At 42.7% G+C, this 21,133-nt stretch overlaps 2 protein-coding genes across 2 annotated transcripts; both read left to right on the top strand.

Moving 5' to 3' along the window:
• The first annotated feature begins 6,911 nt into the window (after positions 1-6,911).
• Positions 6,912-10,297, top strand: LOC125489107. Its single transcript, XM_048623746.1, has 2 exons — positions 6,912-9,413; positions 9,751-10,297. Exon 1 carries the CDS (start codon positions 6,912-6,914, stop codon positions 8,733-8,735), a length of 1,824 nt encoding a protein of 607 aa, XP_048479703.1. The 3' UTR covers positions 8,736-9,413; positions 9,751-10,297.
• Positions 10,298-18,081: 7,784 nt separating this feature from the next.
• Positions 18,082-19,270, top strand: LOC125489091. Its single transcript, XM_048623722.1, has one exon. It carries the CDS (start codon positions 18,148-18,150, stop codon positions 19,243-19,245), a length of 1,098 nt encoding a protein of 365 aa, XP_048479679.1. The 5' UTR covers positions 18,082-18,147; the 3' UTR covers positions 19,246-19,270.
• The last annotated feature ends 1,863 nt before the right edge of the window (positions 19,271-21,133 follow it).

The raw sequence follows: 21,133 nt of genomic DNA, 5'->3' as shown, positions 1-21,133 counted from the left end.
AAACTTTTCCATTCCATTTTCCTGCACGCTCTTTACTGGGCAACCGGAATTGGGTTTTTATAAAATTAGTCTCAGATGTCTGTTTTATTTTTTATATTCTGTGATTTTATATTTGTGCGTGTTTGATGTAAGCTGGCCAGGGAATCTACTGGGTCCCTGAGGGAATCGTGTTAAATTATGTAGAGACACTTAGCGTCAATCCACACACTAGTTTGAAAAAGTTCCTCCCATGAAACATTAACAAGCACTCAAGAAAATGTCCGGGTGCCGTGTGTTAAGTACCGCGCGCTTGGACTCGTTCCCACCTTAGTGAGCTGTCCATTCTTTGCACTTAGAAATTACAGACACATCACTCTGGTCTCGGGACATGTATACCTAATGGATAATCCAATTTTGACAGTATGGCGATTTTTCGTTCATAAGTAGACAATACTAGGTATATTATTATTTTTAAAACAACTACCTATATTACAGTTTTAAGTTGAAATTGCACAATATGCACCCTTACAGCTAAAAACGGTCTCTTCCAGGACAACTTTGGATGGATGAATGGCTTATGGAATACATGAGGCAGGCGTGCACTCATTAAATAACTATTTTTGCGAGATAATTTTATCAACTTATCACAGATCTCTTAGCTACGAAATACTAAAACTTCTCAAAACACTACCAAATGAATATAATCTTGATGGGGATAAACACACTGTTCATCCCCTACAGTCCAGTAGTGTCGTCGCAGGCTGTCAACGGGATTGGCGCGCCGATATCTCCCAGGAGCCGCCCGGGGCTTCGGTCCGAGCTCGATTAATGACAAACAATGCACCTCACGCACCCAATTTTCAGTTGTCGCCTTCGCTTTGTAAGGTGACAGCTTGCGCGGGTCGACCCACTCACGCGAGCGCCCCGGGAATTGCAGGGATAATAGTTTAGTTGGTCAAGTAACGATCTAACGATGGGTAAATCTGCTAATTGGTTTATTAGAAAGTTTATTTATTTTTGCGTTGTTTATATTAATTCTAAGAGTCCCTATTTTTTAATAAAATTTCAATTGACGCAGAATTAGCCTAATTAGGTCTAAATTTCTAAAAATCCTCTTTCTCACGTTCAATACACACTGCACTATCACATACAACAATAAGATGACGAAAAAGACGAGGTGTTGTCCGGTGTGTTGATGAGCAGAGCCGGGGCGCGCCGCCCCCGCCCCCGCTCCCCGCGCCCGCAGTATCGATCGCGGCGGGCGAGGGGCGCGGGGGCCGAAATTTGGGAAAACTTTGAAAGTTTCGCGTCTAATTCAGGCGCACGCACACACCCGCGCTCACCCACACAGCCACACAACTCCGATGTTGCTCGTAATTTCTGTTTTGTTCGTTCACGCTCTTGTTTTCAAATGTCACGACTCACGTGTCTCTACCTACGTGACTCGGTTGAATGCGAACGGGTTTCACAGCTTCTGACGGCTATTTTTGAGCGGTCACCCGTTGTGTTGCTTAGTTCTGATTATACTGTTAACAATTCCATAATGCGTATGTTCGTTTCACATTTCAGTCAACGTTTCAGTTTGATTAATCACGTGACTCGGAGCGCGGGGTGGCGTGTGTGGCCCAACTTGTGGAAGTAATCCGCAACTTCACGTGATCTTACATGCCGAGCTTCATTCATTTACACAACTATTCACAACGAGATCAAAAGACCGGCATAGTGTCATTATACTCATTACCTATTGTGTCCTTAAAGCTTTTGTACTGAAAAAGTAAACAATGAAGGAGATGGAGCAGTGTCCGTGACGGCACTAGCCCCGGACAATGGCGCAGGAAACAAACGCTTCCGCAGCAGATCAAAGGGAAATGCTCTTTTAATGCATACATTATGTATGTCTATTTATATTGGCCGGCTATGGCGAAGAGGTACCTACATAATAACTCAGATTAATTGACGTTTATAGGACTACTTAAAAAAATATGATCCCTCCCATGAACGTTGCAGCAAAAAGTTTTTTTATTACCCTAGTCGGCGGTGGCGGCGCGGCGCTGGTGTATCTTTGTTTTAAGCCGCGTTCTTTATTTTCAAAGACTTTTTGCACAGCCGCCAACGGTCATTCTTCCGGCCAAGGAAACTCTTGCAGCCCTTTCATTTGGCAAATATTTATCATTTTCTCGTTAATTTATCGCGGGAATAATTTCAAAAAATCCTTTGTCCTTCCCTGTTGGTAAACAGGCCGTTTGTCCGCGAGCAAATAAAGGAATTCTATTGAAGCTGCGGCTTCGGCCGACGCAAAAAATAGGTCGAAAAATAAAAACAGCAGCGCGATGAGCGAGCAATTTTCGTGATTTAATGGGCATTTAATTGTGCCATAATTAATTTCGTATCTTTAAAGGACAAAAAGAGCTAAAATATTGCGCGAGACGTGATAAGAATCGTACAGCGGCGCGGAGGTAAACTGCGGCCGTTTCTATTCAGCCGGCGCTTTATGGAAGGCATAAAATTACCGGTAGATTACAGTGTATTACAAGTCATATTCATCATAATGCTGAGCCGAAATTTAACCTTTCAACAGGCGAATGAACAATCCTCGTGAATGTCACGTTAATCATAATTTAAGGCGGTGCCACACTGCGCAAAAGAGAGGAGCTTAATTACACTAATGGCAGATACGAATGTTAATTACAATAGGAATGAGCTCGGGGCGATGGCTCTACTGCCAAATTATTACCTACAATTGAATTATTGTAGAGCTGTACATTATTTGAACAAACGGTGATATTTATCACGGATGCCATTAAGTATCACAGTCTCTAAATTATATTTTGTATCCACTTGTTAGTTTTGTGTTTCATACTATAATTATAGAATAAAAACATTACGAATTTTCTGCTTAATTTTTATTTGTTTTCTGACACACTAAGGATTTGAGGATTTATTTTCCTATTACTTGCATTTAGTCTTGGTTGGAATCGTCGTATCGATAGCTGTGTGCAGTGGCTGAGAAAATTAACGGAAATTAAGAATTTGGGGCCGAAGGGGGCTAATGGCGTCTTAATGAAATGCAACTTGCAAAACTTTTAACAAGATGGCGACACCGTTTCACGGAGTAAGTAAAGTATAGCTTTACGTGTACATAGGTATAGCAGGCGAGATATTATTTTCTTCTGAGGTATTTCATGTAGCCATTAATACCACAAGCATGAGGAAGAATAAAATTTTATCCAAATATTGTTATACCAATGTACCATTGTCCACCCGACAGGGCTTAGGTTTATTAGGAAAAGGCATGAGTATTATAGTTGTATATATGTATACTCATTACATAACATGATCATTCATGTAATGTAATGAGTCAGTAGTACAGTCATCTGTAGAATATATACCTATTTTTATTTTTCTTTTAGTATCTTCAAATTTGGGCACAATGTATAAGCAATACGCTCCACAAGTGCAAACCATCTTGCGATATCACACACACTATAATTCTCTCATAAACTTTACGATTTGACCCCGCAATGGTTATGCAGTGGAGGTGGTCAGTGAACAAATAACGCAGTTAGCCGTCATCAGTAGTCGGGTCACGGTGTGCCGGATCAAGTGTACTCCGTCCAAACACACACGATGTGAAATGTCTTAAGATTTAATTTTCTTTTTGTTTATTATGTTTTGAAAAAAAAAGGAAAATTTCACGAAATGTTATTTTGAGAAATGGGAACTCTTAGACTCCTGAATATGATTTGGTTGAAAAAACATTGAATCAAAGTTTTACATAGGTAGGCACTTAGAAATATTAGCGAAACCGCCAAGACTTACCCCTTTTAAAAGCTCCCATTTACAAATCGGGCAAAAAGATTGGAAATGCAATATTTTATCCGTCAGAGCAGTCTCTCCCACGTCGCCATGCGTAGCGGAGCGCAGCCCTCCGCCGACACAGCGGGGTCACTCTATATGACGGACCAAAGGTTGGCTGGAAGAAATTGCTTTTTGGAAATAAGCCCGCCTTTATGTACTTACTTTTCCTATCTTCTTATTTTGTCTGTATATGTTTTTGTATACCTACAATAAAGCTGTGTGTCAATTGTGAAAGCTGCTGCGCGAGCCACGACTCTATCTCGTTCTATTAAACGTGCCGATTACGACAGCTCTCATTCTTTCGTTTTCCCACAGTATAGAGTAACCCCCCAGAGTGAGTAATAAGAAAGGTGGAGTGCGGAGTGCCCCATTGAATGATAACTCCGGCGCTTTGTCTCCGGCGTCCGTCAAGACGAATCGAATTAAAAGGCTTATTGTGTCTACGTGACAGCTCGGCCCCTCCGCCCTTTGAGACGAGTTTTTGTTTCAACTAAACTAAAACATTACGGCCATTCACTACTCCCCCCCCCCTTAACGCCCGGAGCGGGGGAGACCGGATTTGCTACTCGAATTTGTACTCAATTTTTAACGGAACCCTTAATTAAGAGAGCCACTCTTTTATTAGTCCAAGTCTTAATGCGTTAATTGTTGAAATGCAATCTCGAAGGCGGTCCGTTTTAATCATTCAAATGCGTAATATTTTATAAAGGAAATTTTGTATTTAATTTATTGTGAAGTGACTAATGAATTTTGGGAAGGACAGTTTATATTAAATTTTAATTTTGTCAAGAAGAAAATGCTCAAAGCTTTATTTTTGTTTCAGCCGTCCCTGCGACAGCGGTTGCCATCGCCAACAGATAATGGTAAGATATTTATTATAATCTTCATATTTTTGCAAAAAATTGCCCCTATTTATATTAAATGGCAACACATGAATAATCTCACCCTAGAAAAGCATTCATAATATTAACACAACCTTGAAAAGGCATCCCGTCTGCGTCTGCTAGTTAATTATTCATCCACATCACGACGTTCTTCTTAGAGGCGCCGACCAAAAAGCCAACCATAAAAAAACGTAGTAAAACGAACAAGCACATTAATGAGGGCCGTGCAATATTTATACACGGCCCACCCTAATTGCTGGGGTGGAGAGTGGAAAAAATGGCCAATTTCACGTAATGTAATATGTATATTTAGTCGAATTTCTGAAACCTCGCGATGAAATTCTGTCGCGGCGATGCTTATTACACGAAACCACTTCAAACGTCTTTCCGGCGCGGCGCGGGGGACGCGGCTGCAACGGTGCTCTACTTGTGAAAAATATAAAATAAAATTCTTGAATATTTTTGTGGTTTAAGTTAATAATTAAAAAAAAACAGATGCAATAAATAGTGCAAGAGCTTTTAATTAATGAGCGATAAATCCACGTGTGTAGTATGTAAAATATACATAAGTTTTAAATTTAACTCTGTTTAATTTACTGATAAGGTATATTAAGTATCAAGCAAATTTAATGAAATTGCATTTTTCTACACTTATGTATATGTCGCAGGCATCTGGTTTAATCTCCTGTTTGATTGAACCGCTAGCCCGTTCATTGGATGGCGCTACTCAATTGTATGACTAGGCCGAACGTTGAGTGTACAAGCGTCACAAAACGTCCAACTAGTTAGCTGACTTAAAATCAGTCAGGTGGTGAATAAAACAAATATGGCGTCTAACAGCTTGTAACGAGCCGTTACCAAACCATCCACCGCACCTACCCACATACCGAAGCCCCAAGAGCGCCCGCGAGTCGAGGCGGGGCACCACACAGGCGACTCCGGAGAATACAAGGGGCGCGGGGCGACCCGCCTATAAATAACCGCGAGTCGGCTGTCCGACCACCATTCGTCACCTCCTGCTCCGGCGAGTGATCAGTCCGCTCCCGAGTTCCTTCCCCGCACCTATATCTATCTAAGTATCTATTCACGCACACTATTCTCACTACACCGTCCTCCCTACGCTGTGGGTCGCCTACTAGCGGATCGAGGTTCCCCGGAATACACGGACGCCTGGGTCGCCTAGTTTAAGCGGCCGTGTACCGAACTATACAATCGCTGAACACACACCGGCCCTCAGCCACACTTTCTTATCAACACAAGTACACTCCACAAATCCTGGAACAGATCGACACGCACCACCGGTATTCGCCCGACCTCCTGTACCCTATATTCCTTCCCCTTATTAAGATACATAGAAACGTCCGCGTAGGCCCCTTCAGGGCCCGACCAATATAAATATCAATAACCGTGATAAGTATTTGTGCATTTGTGTAGTGTGTTAATATTAAGTACATAAGCTGTAAGTACCCTAGATATATAAGTTAACCTGGTTGTAAATAAAGCGGGTCCAGTGCCGCCTGAATTGTGTTACACTAATTAATCGGCATTATTAATTCTCACCCCGTACACCTACCGAGGTTATTTCCCTCCAGGGGCCTCAGGATCAAGGTCAGGATAGTTAGGACCGCTTCACGGTCATTGTAGATCCCCCAGGCGACCAGGCACTCCTTCAGAGGCCGGCGCCAAGCTGAGCTAGTCTAAGACCGCTTCCCGGTACGTATTAATTGAGAGTTATTAGGTAGGTACCAGCCCTAAGCACTAGGGACGTTAGTCGCAAGGGTAAGTATCACATTACAATATAGCACCCAACCCCTACTCTCGGGGGAGGCCAGGCAGGTCGATTCGCCCAGGGGTCGCTCCCCGGTGATCCAGACCAGCTCCTGCTGAGCTGCTACATTACATTTGGCGCCCAACGTAAAATCCACTAATTCTCATCAATATTTAATATTATTTAGCCCCCCGTAATAAATAGTAAATCACTAGAAATAACCGACCGACCGACTAACCGTTCAAGTTAACTATCTACCCGTAGTTGTTCTAAAAATAGATCGACAACCGACCGACCGACCCCGTTTAACAAAAATTACAATCCAAAAGAGCACGTAAATTTTTGTTGGTCATTTTTATTTAAATTTTCGTAACCGATTACAAACTGGCCCCGTTTTATAGTAGGTAAATATACAGCACCAGATGCCAACTTCTTGGATTTATAACCTTAGTAAAGAGGAATTAATAAGGGAAAGTAGGGAGAGGAAACTACCGTCCGTAAATTTAACCGTAGACAAGCTGAGGAAGCAGCTATCCGACCACATTAGAGAAGAAGAGGAGGAGACCTTCGAGATGACATCCGAAGACCAGACCAAAACCGCGAGCCAGCTGAACCTGTCATCCATCGTGAGGGAATGGAATATTTCGTTCGACACCGCATGCGACCCGGTTGAGTTCATCGAGCGTTTGGATGAACTGACGTCATCAGGTGACGTCCCGCAGGACCGATTACTCCAGGTACTACCTAAAGTACTAAGAGGTAAACCGCTATTATGGTACAGAAATAACTCAGACAGCTGGGAAAAGTGGGAAGACTTCCTGAAAGACTTCAAACTAATCTTCTACCCGGCGGGATACGAGAAAAACCTGCTCGAAATGATCATCGCACGAAAACAACACCACCGTGAATCTTTCGTCAATTACCTGACCGACATACAAACCCTGATGAGAAGGTACGGAAAAATGACCAAACAAGAAAAAGAAGAAAGAATCTACGAAAACATGAACGCGAACTACAAGTACTACATCAAGAAGCAAGACTTCACCAGCCTCGGGGAATTAATCAAACAGGCAGCCGAGTACGAGGAGATCACAGAAGAATCCTCATCTCAACAGTGGAATCACCGACAAGACCGACACCGCCAGACACCGAAAACTAATCCTGAAAGATCACCAGAACCGCGTAAAATTCACGAAAAATACGACAAGACCACATGCTGTTGGAACTGCGGCAAACCAGGCCACTCACACAAGGAATGCCGGGGCAGGCAAGTACTGTTCTGTAGCCAATGCGGAGTCCTCGGGAGACTAACGCGCAACTGCTGCAGGAGAGAAACCAAGTTCGGAGACACGAACATAACCGCCGAAGAAACCCAACCGGAATACCGAATCTTCGAAGACGTAAAAATAGGGAAAATCACGTACCGAGCACTAGTCGACACAGGCTCCACCAGATCCTACATCAGTAGAAACATTTATGAAGAGAACTCGAAAAACGCCGACACTGAAAAAGTCACAGGGATGCGAGTAACCGTCGCAGATGGCAGAGCCATGGACGTGAAGCTCAGAATAAACCCAGAAATCGAGATACGGCAGAGAAAAATAACACACGAACTCTTCGTACTACCAGCTTATTCACCGCCAAACCTAGTTATCATAGGGATAGACCTCCTAAGAAAGGCAGGAGCCACAGTAGTCTGGGACAACAACACCGAAAATACACCGAAAGTCACCGAAGTCGTCGCACCAGAATCAACGCCACCAGACAATAATATAATCAAAATCACAAGAAAGTCAAAATCCCGCAAGCAAAAGAAAAAACATAACCAACAACATCCACCAAGATATCCCGACACAGCTCCAATCCAGGAACGAAAAGGATGGTTCGAGAGGAAAATGACCGAAACCCGAAAATCACCTGAAAATGACCCAACATTCACAATCAAAAACGGCTCACTCCATAAACGAATTGTAAATCCGAGGTACGGGGTCAAGATCAATTCACAATCGCAGTGGAAAATATGCGTTCCGACAGTGAAAAGAAGGTCGATTATCGAACAACACCTTAATGAACCGACAACAACAGGCTACCTAACCACGGGAAAAATCCTACGAAGTATTGCCGAAACATATTACTGGCCCGGGATGTACAAAGATGTACTTCATCATATGAAAAAGTACAAAGAACGACTAAAATCATCGTCATCAAACTCGCCGCAACCAAATTCCACCGAACCGAAGCAGTAATAACCTACCGACGACGTCATCACCCATCGCCAGATGTGCCTAGCCGCGGTACTCATGCGATGCCGAACGAAACGATTTATTCCAAACCTACCCTCAATCATCAACATAATGAAGATTGAAGACAAATAGCCGTAAAAAGTTAAAACATTTGTATATTTATGACCTAGTCATTCCATACCGTACCGTATAAATCTTATTATGTATAATTTGTAATTTAATTATAAATATACAACCGAAAAACCGCAATCTGTATTAAAAATATAGAAATAGGTAAAAATGTAAACGCAAATGCACACATTTTACACCGTCCGTCCGTAGTATAATATAATATAGGTAAATACAAGACACACAGACATGTTAAACTTATAACATCCACCTTTTTCCATCCAAGTCACAAGTAAAAATTTTGCTCAGACTTAGAATAAAGATTGTTATATTTTTGAACGCAGCCCAATACGTTACTCTGTGAACGTACACAGGTTAGAATTTTAGTAGTCAAGTCAATGTCAAGTGTCAAACCGACCGAGTAAATTTCAGCGCAAGGGCACATGCCGATTAAATTTAATTTATTTGTAATGTAAATAATCTAAAACCGAAAAGCTGAAACCGTATACCTAATGTAATTACCAGGAAAATGTATATCAGTACACAATAAGTTGTACATACATAGCCTACAATGTAAGTAAATCCAACCATGCATTTTATCATTGCTCATGTCTAGTAAAAACAAAATATTCACATCTTTTATGGAGGAAAGAATCCCGAATATATTATACCGTTTCCGTCCGAATTTACCGGCACCAAGGCTCATGGACAATATACCGTGTAATCTTTTTTTCCAAAGTTAATAATATTATAAATGTAAATTAACCTGAAACAAATGTCTAAGTAAATAAAATGTATCCTGAATCCAGATGATAAAGTAGGAACCTGTTGTAAACAAATGCACCAGTACATGCACCTTTCTCTTTATTTTTTCTTGTATGTATCTACATAACCTGTGAATTTTTAACAGGTAAAAATTCTCCTGCTGAGGGGGGAGAATGTAACGAGCCGTTACCAAACCATCCACCGCACCTACCCACATACCGAAGCCCCAAGAGCGCCCGCGAGTCGAGGCGGGGCACCACACAGGCGACTCCGGAGAATACAAGGGGCGCGGGGCGACCCGCCTATAAATAACCGCGAGTCGGCTGTCCGACCACCATTCGTCACCTCCTGCTCCGGCGAGTGATCAGTCCGCTCCCGAGTTCCTTCCCCGCACCTATATCTATCTAAGTATCTATTCACGCACACTATTCTCACTACACCGTCCTCCCTACGCTGTGGGTCGCCTACTAGCGGATCGAGGTTCCCCGGAATACACGGACGCCTGGGTCGCCTAGTTTAAGCGGCCGTGTACCGAACTATACAATCGCTGAACACACACCGGCCCTCAGCCACACTTTCTTATCAACACAAGTACACTCCACAAATCCTGGAACAGATCGACACGCACCACCGGTATTCGCCCGACCTCCTGTACCCTATATTCCTTCCCCTTATTAAGATACATAGAAACGTCCACGTAGGCCCCTTCAGGGCCCGACCAATATAAATATCAATAACCGTGATAAGTATTTGTGCATTTGTGTAGTGTGTTAATATTAAGTACATAAGCTGTAAGTACCCTAGATATATAAGTTAACCTGGTTGTAAATAAAGCGGGTCCAGTGCCGCCTGAATTGTGTTACACTAATTAATCGGCATTATTAATTCTCACCCCGTACACCTACCGAGGTTATTTCCCTCCAGGGGCCTCAGGATCAAGGTCAGGATAGTTAGGACCGCTTCACGGTCATTGTAGATCCCCCAGGCGACCAGGCACTCCTTCAGAGGCCGGCGCCAAGCTGAGCTAGTCTAAGACCGCTTCCCGGTACGTATTAATTGAGAGTTATTAGGTAGGTACCAGCCCTAAGCACTAGGGACGTTAGTCGCAAGGGTAAGTATCACATTACAATATAGCACCCAACCCCTACTCTCGGGGGAGGCCAGGCAGGTCGATTCGCCCAGGGGTCGCTCCCCGGTGATCCAGACCAGCTCCTGCTGAGCTGCTACATTACATTGATACACAACAGCTGATACAAAAAGCACCTAATAAACCACCTGTTGTTAGTTTTTTGCCAATAAATTAGCTTGAAAGTGCGTTATTTGTGTTAAAATAGTGTGACAACATGGATTTACCTATTATTACGCCGCGGGCATATAGTTTCAAAGAAAAAATTGTGGCAAAACTGGATAATTATGAACAACAATATGAAGGTACGTTTATTGTTATTGTTTAGTTAATTTGTGAGATAACAGCTTTGTAACATAGTTTTTTTGTTGACTCTTGTCTGGTCATGTTCACCCTAACCAGACATTACAAAGTTGCTATACTATATCCCATTCAACGACTTCGCTGAATGACGTTCAGTCAAGACGTCGAACGTTACAATCAACGACTTGACGGGTTGTCCTTTAGTCATACAACTGAATAGCGCCATTCAATGAACGGTCTAGTGGTTCAATCAAAAAAGATGCCTGCGACATATATATTTTTGTTAAATAGTAGGTATAGGTTTAATCGAGCAACACAGTGTGTAATTTAAATGTAAGTAACAAATATCTCAAGCATAAGTCAAATATTTCCATTTTAAAGTCTAACCCGAAATAGAGCAACTTCCAAGCCCTCAGCACAGCAAGTAGGCAAGATTTTTATTTTTTCAATATGTTTAGGTGCTCGGCTCCCCTCGCCGCAACTTCCTCTTGACGGAAACCCTCAATCTAATGATACGGCTGTGTGTTAAAAAACACAAGGAAATTTAATAACGCAAGGAGCCCTAAGCCGACGAGAGAAAACAAAGAAAATTAAATTTCCACGATTCCCACATGATCAATATTGCTCCGACCCGCGCCCCGGCGTCGGATTAAACAGCCGGAGAGAAATTAGATTTATTTTTATTTTCGCAATTGAAGAAATTAAAATTATAAATCAAACCGGCGGGATTGTGGACGCGTATTGTGACTTGGCAGTGGCAGAAGTCGCTGCCAGTACTAATGAAAGTCCCCGAGTTGGCTGAAACCCGCGGGAAGCGTATGTGCACATCGCGGAACGGGCGCGGTCACCCTCGCCGTAATTACCCGCACAAAGCCTAACACATTTCAAAGGTAAGCAAATTAGTTCCGCACTTAATGATCCGACAAAGCGCGTAAATCTTTTTAAAACGCGCACCCAAAGTGTTTCCTCTTCCTGTGGGGAAGGTAAACAGTGGCGGGCTATAAAAAAATATTAGCATAATCCCTCGCACATATGCAAATCAGGTGAAAACGCCGGCCCGTGCGGGAAAGTGCTGGGAATTGTATCAAATTGTTCCGGTGACACGCCGGTTAGCTCGCGCCGTCATTTGTTAACCGGCACATAATTTTATTATTCGGCGCCGTTAGCTAGACTTTGTAAATGTGCGATATTATTTTTTTTATTTTTGATGTGAGATACCGTGAGAGTTGGTTATTTAGTAATTTGTATATATATATGTATGTATAAAGGAATTTGTATAAAAGAAATAAACAAATAAATAAAATGTGCAATAGGGTACTTGTTTGTTTGGTTTGTTTGTTATTATCAGATTATTGGTAGAATTATGACTTATTAAAGAATGTTTAATCGTTTTAAAATTAAACTATGTATATTCCTGGTGAAAGTAAATAACGGAGTTTATATTAAAATTATTCAAATACACTAATTACACCATTACTACAAGTAATACTTAAACAGATATATCAAATTTATGACAATAATCTTACTTAAATTAACTAAAAACCGTTCGTAAGGTATTATATCCTATGTATCATAAAACTATCAAATGGAGTCCACTAAAAACCACATATTCAAAATATAAAAACATCTATCATCATTATCTTTATACAAAAGCCAATTTTCCCACGCCTTTCAATAAAGCAGTTTGCTGAAATCCGGAACGCCCGTAAAAAGGGCATTGCGAATTAACCCAACCAGCGATCAAATGTTCGCACGCGTGAACTGCAGGCAATGGGCCGGCGCGAGGCGAAAAATATTATTCGCCACCTGTGGCTGCCACACGTTCTCGTTAGCGTATGCGGTTATCTGTGCCCCGGTGATCCCGGCCGGGTGGCCCGGGTGGCCCGGATGGCCCGCCCGGGCGCATCATTGCCCGATGACTGCCCACTGTCCGCCGATACACGCCCGCCTCAATTAACGCACCCATTGCACTCACTCGATTGACCGCTCATTCATCGAGTGGAGTGGAAACCCGCTTTCATTTCCACCAATCACTTCATTCCACCTATTGATTCAATTCAACATTTTATAAACCAGGCTCCACTTACAAACTTTGCACCAAGTCGATTCATAATACAAGCCGCAAGTGCTTCCGAGAATATTTTCCCACGGTTATGAGGTCTTAATAGTGAGCCCCGGTCCTTTATGAAGTCGAGCGGACACAATAACGATAAAGGTGAGAGCAGAAAATCCGGACAATAAACCTCGACAAAAAAGCTGAGTCGTGAAGGGCGTGCGGCTAGTGCAGGGCAAATAGTTCGTGAAATTCTGTACGAGCGAGGGGCCCGGCCGCCCCGGAGCCCTGGCTGCCCGGCGCCCGGACCGGGACGCTTTACGACGGTCCTCCTGAACCTGCCATTACGCCGGGTTAAAGGATCGTTCCACGCGACTTATAAAGATGCCGAGAGCCACGCAAGATTTGTTGCCGCTTTATGGATGTAGAAGGGTTGTTGGACGCCGCGGAGGGTCTTCAGCCGGATTATGGTCGTGTACGTTCAAGAGACCGTGTGATTTAAGCTCAGCACTATGCACATAACTACTTACAGTTTGCCTTCAGGCTCTATAATTTATAATAATCCAATTATAGTACTCATATCAACACCCTTCCGAGGTAGCTCCTAACTAAGGATTACTATCACCATTATATAGCTAATCCTCAACGTAATATCCGTACGTTACAGTGGCCCGAGTTACCGGGTAACTTTTAGTGAAACTGAATAATCCACAGCGAACACTCAAATGAAAGCTTGTGAAAATGCAAACGCATTTATATGTAAGTCGGGTAAACAAGCAGGTGGCGTGCTAACACCTGCTAAGAGGCAATACTTACCAGGAGCTCAGTAAACAGGTAGAGATGCTTTGCTAATTTGCGCTCGTGACCGTCCAGCGCACACAGGGCGAGGGGCATAAAGGCGCGTCCAGAGGTGTGGACAAACAGCCCCCACGCAAACACGACGCGACGTCTGCGACCACTTGGCGCTCGCTGCTTGCGGTTCACTGCAGGCGCTCAACTGCGCTGCACTAAAGACGGTGTAATTTCACTGTTTAGCGAGTTTGTATTGTACACAAATCTGCACTTAACTGCGACTAAAATCCATAGCAAAGCTCATTAACTAAACATCTTTCCCCCAAACCTGTTTACGGTTATAAAACAAGAAAATTAACCCAACTACAGCAGACCCTTTTCAAGGCTCTTTCATATAATATTCAACGCAAAACCAGCATCGTAACCGGACACCGGTCACCTCTAAACACCAAACAGGGCAGTCAGGCAACTAGATTGTGGTTTAAATATTCCGGCCCGCAGAGATCTCTCGGGCAAGCCTTTTGACGCGACTCCGTGGCGGTGTGAACTCGCCTTTTGAACTCGCACCTATAACCGCAAACGTTTTGCGTTTTGCAAAACGTAACCAAGTTGGAAGAGAGATATTATTTCCGTAGTTCCATTATGAAACCTCAACAGATATGCAAGCGTGTTCATATCTAAACAAACATCTAATTCCGAGTGCGGTACGTTGGTACTCGGGCGCTGAATAACGAAGAGCAAACTCCACTGAATACAATGGAGGAAAGAATACTAAGTAAGAAAACTAAGTAAACGTAGCCGTGTAGAAGTTGGGAAGCATTCGAAAACGTCGGATTCCCACAAAATATGCAAGTGGCGGCGCCCGAGCGGACCGGCGGCTTGCATCCTGCATATTTCCAACTTCGACGCCTTCTTCAATATTTTACCGAAGAAATTTCCCTACTTTAACTGCAACACAGTGGATTTTCAACATGCTGCGCCGGATTTGGTGAAACCTAATTTGAAGTTGAAACTTTGAAATGGTTATTTTTTAAACAAAAATACATTATGTGCATCTGAAAACAAACCGAAAAGACAAGTCACTTCTGTGGATTGAACCCCGACATTACTCGTAGCAAAACCACAAGCCATCAAGGAAAATAACCAAGCAACAAATCGTTTTCCACCTGTACTCGGGCAAACGGGAGAAATTAATTTGGTTCTGGAACCTTCCACAGACAATAGCCCGCTTAATAAGTCACGAGTCGCGGACGCCTCGCCTTGTGTCTAATTGCATAGACTTTACTTTCCGATTGTGGAATATTGTATGCACATTGTACCTTGCATGTTATATTTGTACAAACTTTTGCCGAGCGGGTATGAACGAGTTTGCTTTAAGTCTAGATCGTATAGCATAGCCGTTAATATACTGTAGGGTTAAAGACATTATGTTTTTAGCATTAAGTTCACTTGATAGTACATAATTACATATTTTGTAATGATAATTTTTTTGTAAACATTACATACTTTGTAAACTATAGAAGTTTATATACATACTTAGAGATAAACGATGTAAAGGGTAGATATTAAATTGAGCTTACCAAAGAAATCTATTCATATCCTTAGCATTTCCTCCTTGCTGCCATATAACCAAATTAACTGCCAGATTTGCCCACAAAACAGTCAGCATAGGTCGGGATTCAGACAGCCTAGTCTACTAAACGCTGGAGTCGACACAAGCAGTGCAGTAACCACAGAGGGTGAGGCCCGGGCTGCGGCGGGGCACAATGAGACCGGGATAAGCCATTTAGTTTTACTCGCCTCGTATTGTGTGCTGAGTACACTAGCAGAATTACCTTCTGGTATATTAAGATTTTGCTAAAAGCGCGGATCCTCAGGTTTGTGATAGGGTTTTTCAGAATATTTATCATAGTATTTAGTAACAAACCAGCTGCGAAAAGACTTGACCAATAACATTTTTTTGTGTATAATATACTTACAGAATTTACAATTGTGAATTTCAGTAATCTGAAAATAGACGTTTAGCGAACCCTCCCATCAAAAACATGTTAAAAGCCACGTCCCCACAACCAACAAGACAATTCGAATAAGGACTTGAAATTGAATCCCTCGTCTTATCTCAATAGAAGACGCGGGGCGCATAAAGGAACATAAGACACGGCAGATGTGAGGAGCGCCGGATATTATGATAACGCGGTCTGCCGCTCACGTTTATGTCTGCGCTGAGGACCTACGATGTCGCTCGTACCGCGGTAATGTACTAACCGCTCTTTGTGCGCTCTGTTGCCCTGGTACTTCAACGACTTGATTGGAATGGAAATGAATTGGTCTTGATTGTTTCTGTGATTGTTTTATTTTTTGTTATAGTATAGATTTAGATAAGTACTAAACTTAACAATTATGTAAAGGTTTTGAAGGTAAAATTTCTGAAAGATGAATACGGGGAATGGAATAAATCCTGAATAAACCGTATCTCGAAGGTACCGTGTAAACATAAACAAAATATAATTCTCAAAGTCGTACACAAACAATGTATGTAACTTCGAAACGAGGTCGTATCTCCAAATTGCGCGTGTAAGACAAAATTAACCCTCGGCCACATTAAGGCAAATAAGTCGGCGAGCTCATTTGCGAGCCTTCCGGCGGCGGCGCTCATCTAGATATTCTTTACCCCTTCAGTCGATACCACACGAGCAATAAATGGCGCGGAAGGAGCCGCTATCGCGCCGTCCGATATCTTCCATCCGAATTAATTTCGGAACGCTCCTCCGTGTCGTGGAAACGAACTTAGTTCGTCGACTTGTTATTTCGACGGGCGCACCGGAGCGCCGGTTCCTAATCGCGAAGAGTTCCAGATAAAATGGCGACCCGTAATTACCATAACGCCTTCCCGAAGATATGTGGAGAATCTTAACGGTACGGTGGCTTCGTAAATAATGGGCTCCTATGAGAAACTTAAAGTTTCGAACGTAATTTTAAGGGTTCGCTTTGGCTTTTATGGAGTAATGTGTGAACTTGAAGATACGCGCTAATGTGCGTCTATGTAGATAAAAAGTTTTGTTAAGTTACCTTTTAGGTACTTTTGGAAGCCTTAATTTCTAACACGGTTTGAATACGATACATACAAGTCAATTTCAAGTTTAACGAATATTAAATGCCTATACCTACAGTCTTAGGTACCTACAATACAAATAATAAATAAACCTGTCTTAACCGATCCTCATGCAGTGCATGCAACCACCGACCACAGAGTACTTAGTACCGTCACAGAGTAAATAATTGCCGCAGTGACAGTAATTATGATAGCAGTCTGTGATCGCGTGATAGTCGCGACAGGAAGCCGGTCTCGCGACTGCCGCAGATTACATGTAAATTATGGCCGCAGATATCTTAGTGGCGTGAGCTGGCTCGGTCTAGTCTACCCACAGGTATGCATCGGTATTCGCTAATTAATTTCATGTTAAGGAAATTGACTTAATATTAATAGGTATGCTAAATTTTCTCCATGTTTTCTAGATGTGAATAACACGACAGATGCTTAGATAAAAAAGTAGTGTCCTAGTCCTGCCCTGTGGTCCATATCAATAGTGATTAGGACGTTATCTATGTGCTAGATCTAGTACATTACTAGGTATGTCTAATAACCTTTTAATACAAATATTATTAACCGCGTACCAAAAGCGGTGGTAGCTCAGTCGGGTAAGCGCCCGCTTCTTACGCCAGGGATGCGGGTTCGGATCCCGGCGTTGATATGTACCAATGAGTTCTTTGGAGTTTTAACACAATGTAGGTATACCATCGCTGTTACGGTTAAGCAAAACATTATTAGGAAACCTACATATCCTAGATTAAACACTTACACATATGTGAACCTACCAACCCGCAGTGGACCAGCGTGATGGGAAATGGTCTAAGCATAGGAAAGCAGTTCAGACCTTGATCATATATAGAATAGATAGATATAGGAAGTTAGACCGCCGTCGCATGCGGACGCAGATTTAGTCAATTGTTTATGAATTATTATTTTATCTGATTCATGTATCAGCATTTCTTCTAACTGTGTCAAGAGTGAGTTACAAACATGGACTAGTGAACTTTGTACCAACATGTCGAACGCGGAAGCGAGCCCGTTCAACCGCAGCTCCAGGACTGCCCGGAGCCCCCCTGCCGCCTCCCCCTGCACGGGGGACCATCAGCATCAGCATCAGGAAGAAAAACCCGCACCGCCTGTGATAGAAGTTATTTCGACCCCTGAGATTCAAAAATGGATGGCCCATATAGAAAGTTGTCTAAATGAGGTCTGCATTATCTCTACTGAAGGGAAACTTAATTCGGACCAGAAGTTACGAATAGCCACCCTCTGCCGTAAGATTGGTGCTGGGACCTCACAAATGGCTGTGCAATATCAATCAGTGAAGCAGCACGCGATCTCAGCCCAGGAGAAGATAGAGCATCTTTTTGAACAAGGAGGTGTACGGAAATGTCTCGAAGCCCTCAACACTTCAATCCAAGATGTGTGCAAGAAGCAGCCAAATCCAGCAAGCAGCCAACCTTCCTTTGCGGATGTTATCAAAAAGGGTAACAGCCAGGTCATTAGACCTTCCAACTCCAGCTCTATAGCCATTTTCCCAGAAAATAAAGAAAAGAGTAGCGAGGAAACTAAAAACTTAGTCCAAAAAATAATCAGTCCTGAAGAATTAAAACTGCACGTGAGTAGCGTCAGGAAAACAAAGAACGGTGGCGTCATTATTAGTACTGAAAGAAAAGAAGACATCCAGAAACTAAAGCAATGCGAGAAGTTCAACTCTGCTGGCCTAACTATCTCAGAGGTCAGCAAACGGAAACCCAGAATTATTATTATTGATGTCCCCAATAATTTAAGTAATACTCAGGTAATAGATTACTTATACGAACAAAATATTACTGACCATTTCCCAAACTCAGAACGAGAGTCCATAGTAAGCAGTATTAAACTGAGTCATCTATCAGGAAAGAAAGGAGGCCTATATTCTAATTATATTTTGGAAGTCCCAGCTGACGTAAGGAAATTATTGATATCACAGCGTCGAGTATATCTTCACTGGTCATCATGCCCCGTAAGAGACTACACATATGTCTCGAGGTGCTTCAAGTGTCAGCAATATGGCCACTCAGCCAAATTTTGCCGAGAGTCGGAGTCAACTTGTGGCCACTGTGGCCAAGTCGGCCATACCATCAAAGAATGCCCCCAGACAACTGAGCCCCCAGTATGTGCGACGTGCCTCCGCTTCAAAAAACCTAGTGACCATAAAACCGGCGAGGAAGCCTGTCCAGCAAGGAAATTTGCCGAATTGAAGATGATCAACTCTACTGATTATACGGTCTAATTTAAAATAGCCTAGTACGTGGTATTTTACCTACGTGATTATTATGTATGACACCGTTTTATTAATCTTAATGCTGACAACTATTTTCACATGCTGACATAAAAACCTTGCTGACAAGTCTAAAATAGTCTTGTAATAATTTTGTTTTGTTTACCTCATTATACCAATTTACCTAATAACCTAGTTTTTATGTCTAATTAAATTTACACTTTTACACCTTTAGTTTTATATAGATCGGATTAACTTAATTTTACTGTATAATTTTTGGATTTTTTATTTACATTATGTGCTCTTTAAGCATACCTGAGATACAAAGTACATAGCGTACCTTAGTTCAGGTTTGATTATATTAATTTAAGTTCTATAAATAACATATTTAGAATAGTTATAATTTGTATGATTTTTGTGGAATTTTAATAAATTTATCTTATCTTATAGGTGCTGGTACGTACACCCCGCAATTGGAATAGAATATAATGGAATTGCCGCGTACCTAGATAGATAATGGCAAAGGTTAAAATATTTAAAAAATCTTATCCTTAATTTTGAGTTCCCTCCCTAATGTTCAAAATCAGGCAGCGATCTTGGTTTACGATGCCCAGCGGGTCGCGGCGGCAGCGGCGGCCCGCGGCGGCGTCTTGTTCTTTCCGTCGGTGGCAATTAACAGCGCACCCGGGGCGCCCTGCCACCGCACAATACACGTGATTTATACCCGCCCGGATCACTGCACGTACCGCCAGCAATGCTGGATGCATAGCACAAATATCCCCACCAACTTCACCTGCACGCTACAAACGTGCTCTCACATTACGAGCATACTAAATTAGCTACCAAAAACAGTCTCATTTTCCAGTCGAGTGCAGCAGCTAATATTGTCTCGCTAGTGAAATATAAAGGCGTTGTAACCCTCACCTGCGGGTAAGCCGCGTCGCCGCCGAATATACTGTAATTGTGCATCGTTTAATCTGGGCTACATCTTCTGGAATGTTCGGGAGTGCGCGAGATTTGCAGGCAGTCTGCGGCGTTGGCCCCGGGCCTAGCGCGGGTTAATAGGCGGCTAAACTTCACTACGGATTTCGCGATGCTTGTTCTTGCATTCATTACGGAAATCGTACATTTTAGCTACATTGTCGCCAATGCAATTACGTGCCCTAAACGTTTTCAGCAGCACTTTTTTAAAGAGTTGCCAGCAATAAACATTAAATAACCATTACTCACTCGACCCACTTAAAATAACCCCTTTAAAAGAGTTGAAGTCATCGCAACACCCTTCAAAATCCCACTCCTTGGGAGCCTCCTACAAACTTGGTACAGTAAACAGCTACGGTGAAATTGCAAAAATGTAAAAGAGCTAATGTTTGCTCACCTTAAACCCCTTCCGAGGTGGCGCCGCGTGACGAGCGGATAAAAGGCTTTAATACACCCTCATCCCTTATTACGAAACTTGAAAAAGACAACAATATAGATCCAATGTGTCGCGGGCGAGGGCAATCATACGCGCATCAAAGGTGGCGCGCCGGCGAGCTAGCCAAGTGTGGAGTCGCCTTTATGACGCGCCATTTCGCTCAGCAGTGCCGAGTCAAAGGGCTGGATGTGCCGTTATGAGATCCCAAAACAATGCCGACAGTGACAATCCCATTTCCTTCATGTGAATTTGAATCTCTAATGAGAAGTCCTGTTGAATAGAGTTTTGCGAATAGGAATACGTTTCGTGTTATTGCATTGTTGGTGCTGAGAGCGATACAAATAGGGTTTAGCGTTCATCGTGTGTGTTTCCATACATTTTTGTTGAGGAGGTCGCCAAGTCGTCATTACCGCCCTCCGACCCTGCTTTGCAAGTCAAAGTCTCACACTCGCGCCCTGAGTGCCGCAGCCTGCCTCAAGTGCA

The sequence above is a fragment of the Plutella xylostella genome, chromosome 10 (genome assembly GCF_932276165.1).
Source record: "Plutella xylostella chromosome 10, ilPluXylo3.1, whole genome shotgun sequence".
Classification (NCBI taxonomy): domain Eukaryota; kingdom Metazoa; phylum Arthropoda; class Insecta; order Lepidoptera; family Plutellidae; genus Plutella; species Plutella xylostella.
Note: the sequence above shows the minus strand (reverse complement) of the source record. Positions and strands in the feature narration are given on the sequence as shown.

What these genes read in the sequence shown, in the direction of transcription:
- LOC125489107 (XM_048623746.1), top strand. Translation starts at nt 6,912, where the DNA reads ATGCCAACTTCTTGGATTTATAACCTTAGTAAAGAGGAATTAATAAGG.
- LOC125489091 (XM_048623722.1), top strand. Translation starts at nt 18,148, where the DNA reads ATGGCCCATATAGAAAGTTGTCTAAATGAGGTCTGCATTATCTCTACT.